Source organism: Mauremys mutica, chromosome 10 (assembly GCF_020497125.1).
Source record: "Mauremys mutica isolate MM-2020 ecotype Southern chromosome 10, ASM2049712v1, whole genome shotgun sequence".
Taxonomy (NCBI): Eukaryota; Metazoa; Chordata; order Testudines; family Geoemydidae; genus Mauremys; species Mauremys mutica.
The window spans coordinates 58,381,980-58,396,338 of NC_059081.1; the positions used below are offsets into that span (position 1 = coordinate 58,381,980).

General features: G+C 46.5%; 1 protein-coding gene across 1 annotated transcript in view; it reads left to right on the forward strand.

Moving 5' to 3' along the window:
• Positions 1-6,022: 6,022 nt before the first annotated feature.
• NOP58 (NOP58 ribonucleoprotein) overlaps positions 6,023-14,359 on the forward strand; it is a 35,689-nt gene continuing 27,352 nt past the window's right edge. Inside the window, exons 1-2 of the mRNA XM_044978540.1 lie at positions 6,023-6,225; positions 13,000-13,076. Coding sequence (XP_044834475.1) covers positions 6,181-6,225; positions 13,000-13,076 — 122 coding nt within the window. The 5' untranslated portion in view covers positions 6,023-6,180. The remainder of the gene's footprint in view (positions 6,226-12,999; positions 13,077-14,359) is intronic.

A 14,359-nucleotide genomic window follows, 5' to 3' on the forward strand; every position in this document is an offset into this window, starting at 1 on the left:
TGAAGTCAATGGGAGTTTTGTCTGAGAAAAGACTGTAGGCTTGGGCCCCTTGTCCCTTATTTAATTTTCAGCCTTTCAGTTATTCAAAATATACATGAAAGTAGGTCAAATGCAATCATGCAGAGTGAGGGTGCACTTTCTCAAGAAGCCAGTAGGTGACACACAAGAATGTTTTAAACCAGTCATGTCTGGCAAACTTCCTTATTTTGAAAAAGCATTATGATTTGGGTCCTACCAAATTCACGGCCATGAAAAACGCATCTCGGACAATGAAATCTGGTCTCCCCCTACAGATTTCACAGGGGAGACCAGCATATTTCAAATTGGGGGTCCTGATCAAAAAGGGAACAGGGGGTCACGGTATTGCCATTCTTTCTTCTGCACTGCCTTCAGAGCTAGACCACTAGAGAAAGGCAGATGTTGGCCGGGCGCCCAGTTCTAAGCAGCACCCCACCAGCAGCACTGCAGAAGGATGGCAATACCATACCATACCATCATTACTTCTGCACTGCTGCCTGCAGAGCTGGGTGGCCAGAGAGCAGCAGCTGTTGGCGGAGCACCCAGCTCTGCAGGCAGCAGTGCAGAAGTAAGGGCGACAATACCATACCATGCCATCCTTACTTCTGCGCTGCTGCTGCTGCTGGCAGCAGCCCTGCCTTCAGAGCTGGACTCCTGGCCAGCAGCTGCCGCTCTCCAGCTGCCCAGCTCTGAATGTAGTGCCGCCCCCAGCAGCAATGCAGAAGTAAGGGTAGCAGTACTGCAACCCCCCACCCCAAAACTCCTTTCTGGGTCAGGACCCCTACAATTACAACACCATGAAATTTCAGATTTAAATAGCTGAAATCATTAAATTTGCGATTTTTAAAATCCCATGATCATGAAATTGACCACAATGGACCATAAATTTGCTAGGGCCCTAATTATGATTTTACAAATAATCAATAAACAATATTAATACACACATATTAATGAAAAAGCTTTTCTAGTACACATGCCTGGGGGGTGTGCAGGGCTGCGGGGCTCAGGGCTGGGTTGTGGGGGGGGGTCACGGCAGAGGGCTGGGAGGTGTGTGAGGGGGGGTCAGGGCAGGGGGCTGGAGGGGATATGCCCCTATTCAACCACCGTCCCTTCCGCCAAGGCCCTGCCCCTGCAGCGTGCCATTAAAAATCTTTACCACCCGTGCCATAGGCTGCTGACCCCTGATCTAAGAATTCAGTACTTCCACAAACTAATTTAAATTAGAGAGAGATTCAGGGCTGATTCTCCTTTAGTCTTTGTCTACATACAAAAACTGAAATACTTTAACTATGCTAGTATAATTACTCTATCCCCTTGGTATGAATGTAGTTATATCATGATATTTGAAATCAGTGTTCTAATTAACTCATTGTAGTGATACATTCAACTCATAGACCAGGGTAATAATTCAAACTTCCTGAGTTCCAGGAGCAGGGCCAGGATGCAGTGTTCTAGTACAGATGCATTTTTTAATCAATTAACACATTATATTTCTATTTAAATTTTGTTTCTTGGGAAAAAGAACAAATGTGGTATTTGATCTGTGACAACTGTCAGAAAATGCATTTCCCAAAACCCAAAAGAAAAGAAAAAGCCTTCTTGAAACTTCAAGATAAAAAAACAGAGCGCACACGCTGTGTACGTAATCTTTCCAAAGCAAAGCAGTTTCTGTCCAGCTTGAAATGCAGTTGAGATACCACGTGAGTGCACAACTGCTGAGTAAATTAATTTTAATGTTCTTCCTTTAGTGAGAGGAAAGTGAATCTGTGTTCAGTAACCTACTAAGTTATGAAAAATAAACGAAGAGTTAAAATCAGGAGGACATGGAAATGTTATCAAATAAAACTAACAAGACTAGTGCAGTAAAACACATAAAGACAGCATTCTGTTACTATGAATGATATATTAATAAATCATAACATTCTGGATAGTGATTTGAATATTTAGAAGTAGAATGTTTAGTAAGAAGTTACTCAAACATTTATAACTACTGCGTTATAGGAGCAGTTGGTAGAAGATTTAAGAACTACTTTTCTCTGCACAGTTCAAAACAACACAAACTGTAACATACCTTCTGATGACAAAAGTTATCTCAGAATATTATTTCTGTGGCTATGGGCTACAGCATTGATGATGAGCATTTTAGAAAAGCCCTGCCAACATATATACATGTAAGTAGTCCCATTGTCTTTAATGAGACTATATGCAGAGGCTCTTAATTAGACAGCAAGACCCAAAGGAAAAGAGATTACCAAGTCTCCTAGCTATCCAGAGAAAATAAAAGAAAAGCTTCTGATAAATAAACTACTGTCCACTGGCTTTGTTCTGTAATTTTTTTTTCACTGATCAGGACACTGTTCGGTTTTTGGACGTTATGTTCTGGTCCCCTGTAACAGAATAGCACAAGTACCGGTATTTTTCAGGGTAATATATAAAGTTCCTCAAATTAGAGCCATCTATGGCAGTGATTTTCAAAGTGCGGGTTGCGACCCAGTACTGGGGTCATCACAGAATGAAAGGCACTGGCCACGGCGGCTCTGGTCAGCACCACCGACCACGCTGTTAAAAGTCCCATCGGTGGTTCTGCCCAGCTAAGGCAGGCTAGTTCCTACCTGTTCTGACACCACACTGTGCCACAGAAGCAGCCAGCAGCAGCTCCGGCTCCTAGGCGGTTGGGGACTAGTACGTCCCGCAATCCGCGCCGCTTCCAGCAGCTCCCATTGGCCTGGAGCAGCGAATCGCGGCCAGTGGGAGCCACGATCGGCCAGACCTGCGGATGCGGCAGGTAAACCAACTGGCCTGGCCCGCCAGGGGCTTTCCCTACACAAGCGGCGTCCCAAGTTTGGGAAACACTGATCGATGGCATTCACAATATACACACAATCCCCATCCATGTCAACTGCAGTTTCAGTTTCATCTCCTTCAAGGACTTCTTAAACTGTTATGTAATGTCGCTGTGCAATGTTAAACAGTTGCTCCACTTCAGTGCTGGGTGAAAAAAATCCTGTATATAGTTTGTAAATCTATTGGTAATGTTTATATAGCACTGTGGGATCCTTCTGCATTAACAGTGCTCTATAACGTCATTATGTGGCTGTTGGAATTATTGTTATAGATATTAGTAATATAGGATACCACCAGACATGAATTTAACCATCAATTCCTTTATTAAATCTAAAGGCCCAATGGTATTTATACACTTGCTCTGAACATGTCTAAAAGCCTAAATAATAAGCAGTTACTACACCCAAACAGTAACAAACATTCATAGGCATTTGATGAGAATACTCACAAAAGGATAAATCCCAGAGATAACCCTCTTATCCTGGCTTGTTCTAGCATATCAGAAAGAATCAGATAAATACTCCTAGCAAGCCTGGTTCTTTTATACAGTGTAACAAACAAGTTATATCTTACTGACCTTTATAAAAAACAGGTTTTGGCCAGTTTGTGGTTGACCTCTTTCTTGGCCTTGGCTGAATCAAAATATGACAGTGAGGCCTCTTTCTTTCAAATGATCCTAAATTTATGGATCTTAAAGCTAGGTTCACTTTCTTACACAAGCCCATATTTTAAGATAACACTGGTATGTTGGAGGTTACTATAAGTTTATCACATCATAAGACAACTTCTCTTTGTCTATTAGAACCACTTTGTAATAATTTCTTATAGTTGAGAGGCCCCCTTTTCCAGAAACTCCTTTTTATCTTATTAGCAATATTCCAAGTTCAGCATCCTCTCCAGATCTTGTCTTGCTAGATGACACTTTCTAACTTGTTATTCTCAAGGCCCTGTTACATTTGCTTAACCACCTACAGTCTACAAAAGCTACAGAAAACTAACCCATTTATCTTAAAACCATCTTACAATGGCCTTAAGTGCAGAGCTCAACTTGAGCCAGAATACTCAGTATACCCTACCAGCACTTCTCCAGGTGCTAATGGCCTTTCTGTCCTCCCTAAGGATTTCTTTTGCTTTCAGGATGGATTCCAGCCAGTATATGAATGGACAGAAAGGCCCTACAACTGAAAACCCACCCCAGGTGTGGGGACAGAGGAGACCAATGTCAAACCAGTTCAGATCCAACACTTAAGACACCAGAGAGCTGAAGGCCAATTGAGCCTGCTTAAGTTCTTGTGCTGGGGTGCCATTTTCCAACAGGGCAGAAGACACTAAGGCCAGACTTGCTGGATGAAGATCCTGGAGCCCACCAGGATAGAGGTAGATGAGAAGAAGCCAACAGTCATACTCCAGAGCACAGACAGTTGCAGAGGAGATTGGTTTGGGCTAAAGAAAGAGGTGAGAGAAGGAACCAGGGAAGACTAGAAAGGGGAAAGCAGATGGGAGTGCAGAATCATTGGCTGATTGTGTTTTGGGGTAGAGAGAACTATATCAGCACTTTCTTTTCTATTAGAGCATGGTCTAAGCATCTGATACAAGTGGTCAAAATAGGGGGACTACTAAGAACAGATCACTTCCTCTGTCTTAATAAAAAATAAAGGTGTCAGAGTACATTTTCTATGAACCTCATAAGCCTAGAGCACAAGACAGGTCTACGAGCAAGAGTGAAAACGTAAACCTGGATTGTCTCACCAACCGGAAATCCAAACAATTCAGCAACTCTGATCTAGAGACAGCTTCTACGCTGATTTGAGTTGTAGGTATATCCTGCAGCTTATTAACCCCCAGGACATTCTGGGGGGCAGGAAGGGGCAGGGGTTCAAACAGCCCTGATAAAATACAACGTAGTCACCTGCAGAAATGACCAGTGATATCAGTTACATGAGCTTCCCAACAGCTTGGGGGCTCTGGAGGAATGTAACTGTGCCCCTCCAAGAAAGCCCCACTGGCTTATACAATTACAGAAGTGTAGAACTGGCAGGGATGACCTTGAGAGGTTATCTAGTCCAGTCCCCTGCACTCAAAGCAGGACTAAGTAATAACTAGCGCATCCCTGACAAGTATTTGTCTAACCTGTTCTTAAAAACCTCCAGTGATGGAGATTTCACAATCTCCCAAGGCAATTTGTTGTGCTTAACTATCCTGACAGTTAAGAAGTTTTTCTTAATGTTCAACCAAAACCTCCCTTGGTGCAAGTTAAGCCCATTGCTGCTTGGCCTATCTTCAGACATTAACGCAAAAAAAATTTCACCAGCCTCCTTGTAACAACCTTTTATGTAGTTGAAAACGGTTATCATGTCCCTTCTTCGCCAGACTAAACAAACCCTGTCTTTTGAATCTTTCCTCATAGCTCGTTTTCTAGACCTTTAATCATTTTTGTTGCTCTTCTTTGAACTTTCTCTAATTTGTCCACATCTTTCCTGAAATGTGGCACCTAGAACAAGACACAATATTCCAACTCAGACCTAATCAGCGCAGAGTAACATGGAAAAATTACTTCTCACTTCTTCCTTACAACAGCCTGCTAAGGCTTCCCCCTTCATCCCCCGGCCAGCCCTGCGCTGCCAGGAGCCCTGCGATCAACAGCCAAGTTTGAGCAAGGCTGAGCCAGCCCCTTTCTCACAGCCCGGCCCCCCGCCCTCTCCTCACGGCCCCGCCGCGTCACGCGCCGAGCCCGGCCCCCCGCCCTCTCCTCACGGCCCCGCCCCGTCACGCGCCGAGCCCGGCCCCCCGCCCTCTCCTCACGGCCCCGCCGCGTCACGCGCCGAGCCCGGCCCCGCCGCGTCACGCGCCGAGCCCGGCCCCCCGCCCTCTCCTCACGGCCCCGCCGCGTCACGGGCCGAGCCCGGCCCCCCGCCCTCTCCTCACGGCCCCGCCGCGTCACGCGCCGAGCCCGGCCCCGCCGCGTCACGCGCCGAGCCCGGCCCCCCGCCCTCTCCTCACGGCCCCGCCGCGTCACGCGCCGAGCCCGGCCCCCCGCCCTCTCCTCACGGCCCCGCCGCGTCACGCGCCGAGCCCGGCCCCCCGCCCTCTCCTCACGGCCCCGCCCCGCCATCCGCTGAGTTCCGCCCCCGCGTTCTGGCGAGGCCCGACAGTTTCCGGTCTCCTCACTTCCGGTTCGCCGTGCGCGCTGCGTCTTGCTGCTGGGAGCTGGGCTCCTCTTCCCGCACGTGGTGGCCCTGTCCTGCCGCGCTCCCCGGCGCCGCTGCGGCCACGGCCGTGACCGACTCTCGCTGACCCGGCCCCGCGCCTCTGCCCGCCATGCTGGTGCTATTCGAGACCGCGGCCGGATACGCCGTCTTCAAGGTGAGGCGGGGGCAGGGGTAGGCCGCCGCCGCCTCGCCGTTCCCCGGCCGGGCCCGTAGCTCTCGCGGCCCTTTCTGCGGCAGCAGCGCGGGGGAGGGGGCGCTCGCCGTGCCCGGGCTCTGGCGCCCACCCACGTGGCTGTGGCGAGAGCCCGGTCTCCGTCCGCCTGGTCGCCCTGCCCAGGCTGGGCCCTCACGAGCTGGGCCTGGCGCCCCGAGCCTAGCGCCGATACCGAGCTGGGGAGCGGGGTCTGGGAGGAGTTGGCCTGGCTCAGGTGCGGAGTCTCGTCTCTCTGGCTTGCCCCAGGGGTGCAGGCGGCGGGAGCAGCTTAGCACAGGAAAGGGAGGATTTACTCTCGCTCCCTGCGCCACGAAATTGTTGTCTGCCTCGCGTGGCACCTTGGAGGGTAGGTCTGACCGCTGCCTGTTGCAGCGGCAATTGGTGGACCCTTCTGGCGGGGTAAAAGGGACGTAACCACTCATGCAGTGTAGTGCAGGGATAAATTCCTTCCTAACCCTGCAGCGGTTCGTTTAGGTATGAGGTTTGATACAGTATTCTGTTTGACTCCGGCTGTGGCTACACTTGCGCTGCCGCGGCAGCGCTTTGAAGCGCTAAGTGTAGTCAAAGCGCCAGCGCTGGGAGAGAGCTCTCCCCGCGCTGTCCGTACTCCACCTCCCTGTGGGGAATAACGGACAGCGCTGGGGCTTTGACCACACTGGCGCTTTGCCTAAGTGTAATTGTACGTGTTAGGTTTCAGCATGGTAGCTGTGTTAATCTGTGTCAAAAAAGACTGTGGTATTTACCCCTAAGTAGTCCTCAATGATTTTCCCCCTAACTGTGCTCACATTGCATCTATTCCTGGAAATTTTAGCATTTGTTGTAATTGCTATCATGATTATAGTTCCTAAGTGAAAGGACTGAGGCAAATGTAACAGCATTTACATACAGTAATATATTTTAAATACTGTATTTATAAGATGTGTTGGATTTAATTTTGTCTGCTATTGTTTATGTAAAATGCTTGGCTTGACTGGTGTACATGTGTATTTGCATGCTGGCTGAAATTGGGAGAATTCATCCGCTGTACTTGAAAAGCAAAGATTCAGTTCCCACATCTTTCACTGGACACACAACCCTATCATGACATAAGCATAGATAGGCTGATGTGCCATGCTGCTGAACTGGTGTAGTCTGTAACCTGTTTGCCAGGTGGAGTCAGCAGCAACCAGGGCCAGGTTTAATATCTAGGGATTCCTTTTCAACAATACAGCACAAAACCAGTAACATGGGAAAATTACACACCATCCCTTGAATGCTTCTAAGAGGCAATACTTCCCCTCTTACAAGCACAAAGTCTGAGTATAGAAAAGAAATTTTTAATGAAAGGAGGGAAGTCACCCGGTATTAAATAAACTAATAGGAATATTTCCATATATTATTATTATTATTATTATCTCATAGAACTGGAAGGGACCTTGAAGGTCATTGAGTCAGTCCCTTGCCTTCACTAACAGGACCAAGTACTGTCCTTGACAGGTTTTTTTGTCCTCAAACCCCTGAGCTATACCCCCTGCCCCCAATTAATTTTGGAAAATGCCACCAGCAGGATTCAACCAAAAATACCCACCCTAGAGTATTTTAGATTATTTTATGATATTCGTTTTGCGATAGTCTGAAGTAGAACTTCTTAGCTGATTTTACCATTTGCTTTACTTCGCTGCTGCTTCCTTCTCTAGATGTTCTTGATTGTGCTGTTGCTGCTAGGACTGCATTGTCTGCCTGTAAAATGATATAGAAATCCCAAACTCCACAGGGCCAGGGCGTTGTTTAAATTAGTGGTTTTCAACCTTTGGTCCGTGGAGCCCTGGGAGTCTGCAGACTATGTGTAAAGGGGTCAACCATAGGTGACTATGAAAATGAAGTTTCATAAGAACAGCCATATTGGGTCAGACCAAAGGTTCATCTAGCCCAGTATCCTGTCTTCTGACAGTGGCCAATGTCGGGCCTGAAAGGGAATGAACAGAACAGGTAATCACCACTCATTCCCAGCTTCTGGTATACAGAGGCTAGGGCCACCATCCCTGTCCATCATGGCTAATAGCCATTGATGGACCCATCCTCCATGAACTTCCCTAGTTCTTTTTTGAACCCTGTTATAGTCTTGGCCTTCACAACATCCTCTGGCAAGAAGTTCCACATCTTGACTGTGCTTTGTGTGAAAAAATTACTTCTGTTCGTTTGTTTTAAACCTGCTGCCTATTAATTTCACCTGGTTACCCCATGTTCTTGTGTTAATGAGGAGTAAATAACACTTCCTTATTTACTTTCTCCACACCAGTCATGATTTTATAGACCTCTATCATATCCATCCTTAATTGTCTCTTTTCCACGATGAAAAATCACAGTCTTATTAATCTCTCCTCATTTGGCATCCATTCCATACCCCTAATCATTTCTGTTGCCCTTTTCTGAACCTTTTCCAGTTCCAATATATCTTTCTTGAGATGGGTCAACCACATCTGCTCGCAGTATTGAAGATGTGGGCATACCATGGATTTATATAGAGACAATATGATATTTTCTGTCCTGTTATCTGTCCCTTTCTGAATAATTCCCAGCATTCTGTTTGCTTTTTTGACTGCTGCACTGCATATTGGGTGGATGTTTTCAGAGAACTATCCACAATGACTCCAAGTGGTAACAGCCAATTAAGACCCCATCGTTTTATATGTATAGTTGGGATTATGTTTTCCAATGTGCATTACTTTTCATTTATCAACATTGAATCTCATCTGCCATTTTGTTGCCCAGTCACCCGGTTTTGAGAGATCCTTTTGTGCTCTTCAGGTCTGCCTGCGACTTAACTATCTTGAGCATTTTTGTATCATCTGCACATTTTGCCACCTCACTGTTTATCTCTTTTTCCAGATCATTATGAATATATTGAATAGGACAGGTCCCAGTACAGACCCCTGGATTCCACTATTTGCTTCTCTCCATTCTGAAAACTGACCATTTATTCCTGTCCTTAGTTTCCTATCTTTTAACCAGTTACCAATCCATGAGAGGACCTTCCCTCTTATCCCAGGTTGGCTTACTTTGCTGAAGAGCCTTTGGTGAGGGACCTTGTCAAAGGCTTTCTGAAAAATCTAAGTACACTATATCTGCTTAGACCCCTCTTGTCCACATGCTTGTTGACCCCCGCCCCCTCAGAGAATTCTAGTAGATTGGTGAGACATGATTTCCCTTTACAAAAACCATGTTGATTCTTCCTCAACAAATTATGTTCATCTATGCGTCTGATAATTCTGTTGTTTACTATTGTTTCAACCAGTTTGCCCAGTTCTGAAGTCAGGCTCACCGGCCTGTAATTGCTGGGATCACTTCTGGAGCCCTTTTTAAAAATTGGCCCCACATGAGCTATCTTCTAGTCATTTGGTACAGAAGCTGATTTAAATTATAGGTTACAGACTACATTTAGTTGTTGGGGCCCTGGGCGCCTGGGACCCTTGCAATGAACGCGTGCTTCAGACCTGTGGGGTGGGCCGTCGCTACGCGCCGCTCATGAGATGCCTAATGGTCTCAGACACTATTCGCTGGTCCAGAGACATTTACACGGAGCACATCACCGGCCACCGTCAATACCAGGAGTGAGCGGGCGTGACTCTGTGCACCCGCAGGGGAGAGGAGACCTGTGGACCCCCCTGTTGGACTCTATCCCCTAAGCCCTGAACCCACCCAACCGAACTCCACCATGTGAGGGTCGTCCTAGCCCCATTATTCAGCCCGCTTATTCATGCCCATGACTGTCTGTAACCTGTTTGTATGAGTGATGTAACCTCACTGTTTGTTGGCTGTACCTTGAACTCACCCACCGTATACCCCGCATTGGGGACATGACAGACTGTATATGGTATGTGCTGTCTAACACCAAAACGCTAACATCCCCCTACAACCTGTACGTTACCCCCCAATGACACAGTAACTGACGCTTCAAACGCTTCGTATCGTTTATTTTTTAAATATTCTCTAATAAGCTTTAAATCTGTTCTGCAATTTCACATTTGAGTTCCTTTGGTCCTGGTGACTTATTACTGTTTAGTTTATCAGTTTGTTCCAAAACCTCCTCTAATGATACCTCAGTCTGTGAAAATTCCTCAGATTTGTCACCTAAAAAGAATGGCTCAGGTTTGAGACTCTCCCTCACATCCTCAGCCAAGAAGACCGATGCAAAGAATTCAGTTAGTTTCTCCACAATGGCCTTACCGCCCTTGAGAGCTCCTTTAGCTTCTCAATCATCCAGTGGCCCCACTGATTGTTTAGCCGGCTTCCTGCTTCTGATGTACTTAACAATTTTTTTGCTATTACTTTTTGCGTTTTGGGCTAGCTGTTCTTCAAATTCTTTTTTGGCCTTCCTAATTATATTTTTACACTTCATTTGCCAGAGTTTATGCTCCTTTCTATTTTCCTCATTAGGACTTAACTTCCACTTTTTAAAGGATGCCTTTTTGCCTCTCACTGCTTCTTTTACTTCATTGTTAAGCCATGGTGGCGCTCTTTCAGATTTCAGATCCCAGAAAAGGCATTCTGGTGCTCTCATCAGTCAGATGTACGTGAATACCCCAGAAGTGTGGTTACCACCATAGAAGCCCACAGTTTAGCGCCCTTTCTCACTCCGTGTCAAATGCCTTGCTGAGCACTTGCAACGTTTATAGTTGAATTCTGGTTAGTCAGTTTTCAGCCTAAGACTTCTATGGTAGGGGTCTGTGGACCACAGGCTGAATTTCCAAAGGGGTCTGCACCTCCATTTGACATGTTTTAGCCATCCGTAAACGAAAAAACTGAAAACCACTGTTTTAAACGTTCAGTTCTGAATAAGGAGGAGGAATTGGAATTGGGGGACTCAATAGAGGATTTCAACCTGTGGGGCACAACTCCCTAGGAGGGCGCAGAGTAACATTGGGGGGGGGGGGGCATAGTTGGGTCCCAGACCAGCCCTCACAGATGACAGGGATGGAGGGAGCACCATCCAGCTCTGTTCTTGGTCCCATCTGCCAGCCCCACACCCAGGGATCCACTCCCAGCTGTATGCCCAGGGTCTTGGCTGCCCACCCCGTGCCCGGGGATCCTCTGACTCTGTGTCCAGCTGTAGGCCTCAGCCCCTGGCTGCATTCCTCACTCCTGGCTCAGGGGGGCGCAGACGGGTAAGGGAGGGTGCAAGGTAAAAAGTTTGGGGACCACTGCAATAAGGTAAGGGAAGTTATTAGCTGCCCCAGAGGCTTGTTTTGCTTGATAGCTCTGTGGGAAATGTGTTACTGTGTTTACTTGTTTAGCTAATAGTTAAGTTTTAAAAAAAAAAAATACAGTTCAAAAGAACCGACTTGGTCTGGATTTAGAAATTTGTGAGGAAGCGAAGTGGCTTGCTCATTTGCACGATAACCAGAATGATTTCAGCATTCCTTCTGTGTTAAATTGTAGTTGTGCTGTATTTGATTTGTGGGGACAAATCACGATGGTTTTTGAACATGGTACAAAGAACCACATTTATAGCTTTGAAAAAGATTAGTACAATACTCCTTTGCATTTTACTAAGAATTCTTAGGCCTTGTCTACACTACAAAATTGTTGACCTAAAATAGGTCAACGTACAGCCACCACATTAATTGCTGCAGTTTTTCATATCCACACTACCCTCCTGTTGGTGGTGCATGTCCTCACCTGAAGTGCTTGCCCCAATTTTAGGCGGTAGTGTGGGGGGTTGATAGCCTGAGCTATCAGGCCTGCACGGGGCTCGCTGCTGGATTCCCCCTTTCCCCAGGGCTGACAGGCTCATCGCTGGAGCCCTCCAACAGCAGGGCTTCAGCCATGAGCCCAGCACTGTCAGCCATGGGGTGAGAGGTGGGGTGGCTCCAGCTGTGAGCCTGACAGCCAACAGGCAACGTAAGTAATACATTGTCTACGTAGACACTGCATCTCCCTAACTACGTTGACCTAAGTGCTATGCCTCTCGTGGAAATAGTTATTAGGTCAGGGTAGTGGGCAAGTTACATTGGCAGGAGAAACATTGTAGTGTAGACCAGGCCTTAGTGCACTGCAAATTAAGTGAACGCAGAATACGGTGGAGTAGTATAACTAATCTCAACCCACCTCTACCCACTAAAGGATTTATTTTTTGGACAGCACGCTGAAATATCAGTCTGTTAACCAAGTGTAACATCTTGAAAATTTACTCTTGAGGCTGTATTGGTATGGATGCACTGTACTGCAATGAGGGGGAGCTCTGTTTTAGAAGTAGCCTCTTTCTTCCTCAAGGAACTTGAGGGTCTTTATGAAGGTGACTTGTTTTTGTATTTTCCCATTGGTGGTAGTGTCCCTGATCAGCTGGTGTGTTCACAAAGAGGTAGTAAGTTTGGTCCCAGGTCACTGGGGATGAGACAGATACTACTAAGCCTGGTTCTTAAAAAGAGAGAGAGAGAGAATGCAGATGTTCAGAGAGGGCCTGCCTTTATTGGGGGTGAAAAACAATACAATACAGCTGTGTTCCTGCTGAAAGTAAAAGGCTGTTAATATGGTCAGATATTGGTGGGGCAGAACTGGAGAGAAAATGGTAAGTAGTGGTCACAGACTGGATGGCTAAGAGCTAGCCCATTAACTCCATTAACATCAGCTTTCAGGCAGGACACACCATAAAAAGTGGGGTCAGGGGTTCTATACCGAACAATGATCCCAAACATCTTTCAACGCTGGTTTAATGATTCTGTTTTTTATCCACAGGTCCTGGATGAGAAGAAACTTCAGGAAGTTGACAGTTTATGGAGAGAATTTGAAACACCTGAAAAGGCAAATAAAATGTAAGTAGTTTGAAGGGCTAGCAGCCTGGCTTTGGAAGATGACTGCATGTTCAGATCAAGGAGCAAGGCCCTGCTTTGTTTTTCAGTATAGTTCACAGCTTTTAAATATTAGAAGAACGATCTGACCCAAGAACAAGGGATGGGAGATTCAGAACTGATAAAAGGAAATGCTTTTCCTCACAATGTGTAATTAAACTGTGAAACTCATTGCCACATGAAGGCGTTGAAGCTGAAAACTTAACGTTCTAAAAGGGATTGGACATTTATATGAATATAAAGAATATTCTGAGTTTGACAAACTTTTGGAAGGTATATTAAACTTCTGTCTTCAGGGGTTAAGCTAGTCTCAGTATTAGAGATCAGGGTGAAAGCTAACATGGGTGAGTGTGGCTGTGGCAGAGTATCCTACGTCTGCCCACTGCAGGCTTTTTACACCTTCCTCTGAAATGTCTGATGCTGACAACTGTCAGACAGGATACTAGCCTACATGGCTTTGGTCTGATCCAGTTATGAAATTCCAATGTTTCTGAAAAGATGTTTGTCTCACTCAGCCTTGCAGCATAAGCCTTGAGCTGCTGTTGGAGATGACGCATGTGCAATTTAGTAAGTTAAGAGAGGGTAGCTTTATCTGTGACCTTGCTTCTGTTACAGATAATACAGCTTTTTCTGACACAGATTAATCAGAATTGGACTAGAGTCAAAAATCTAGGTCTGGAGATAATTGTCCTGGGTCGGGATGGCTTCTTAAGCACAACTCTTTAGATAACAGAGAGGAAGATTACACCAGGAGGAGGAAGTTGGGCCTGGGGAGGTGACACAGCTGATGTAGCTGGGAACTGTCCATAGGCTACTTGGACCTGGTAAACTGATGGGGAATAGAAAATCCTTCCATACACACATGGATGTCAGTCGGTGTTCTCATATCCTTTCCCCAGAGCCAGTGATATGCATTTAGTGTGCCTGTTCTCCACCCCTTGCCTTTCAGCCTCAATAGTGTATTCTTGGTGCATGCTCCCAGCATGGCTGTTCTCAGTTTCTCACCCAGAAGGGCAGGGTTTCCCCAGATGTCTGCTCATGTGGAGGGGCAGGGAGGAGTTGGACACCGTGGATTCTGGCTCACACATAGGAAGGGAAAATGTGGGGCCATCTTGTGTTCTCACCCCATATCCTTCCCACTTGCTCTGCCACCCATTTATTCCTGCCCCATTATCCTCTCTCCCCTCCCTGCAGTCCCAGACTCCTTATCGCATAATTCCCCATCCAAGCGAACATTTGTATGTACA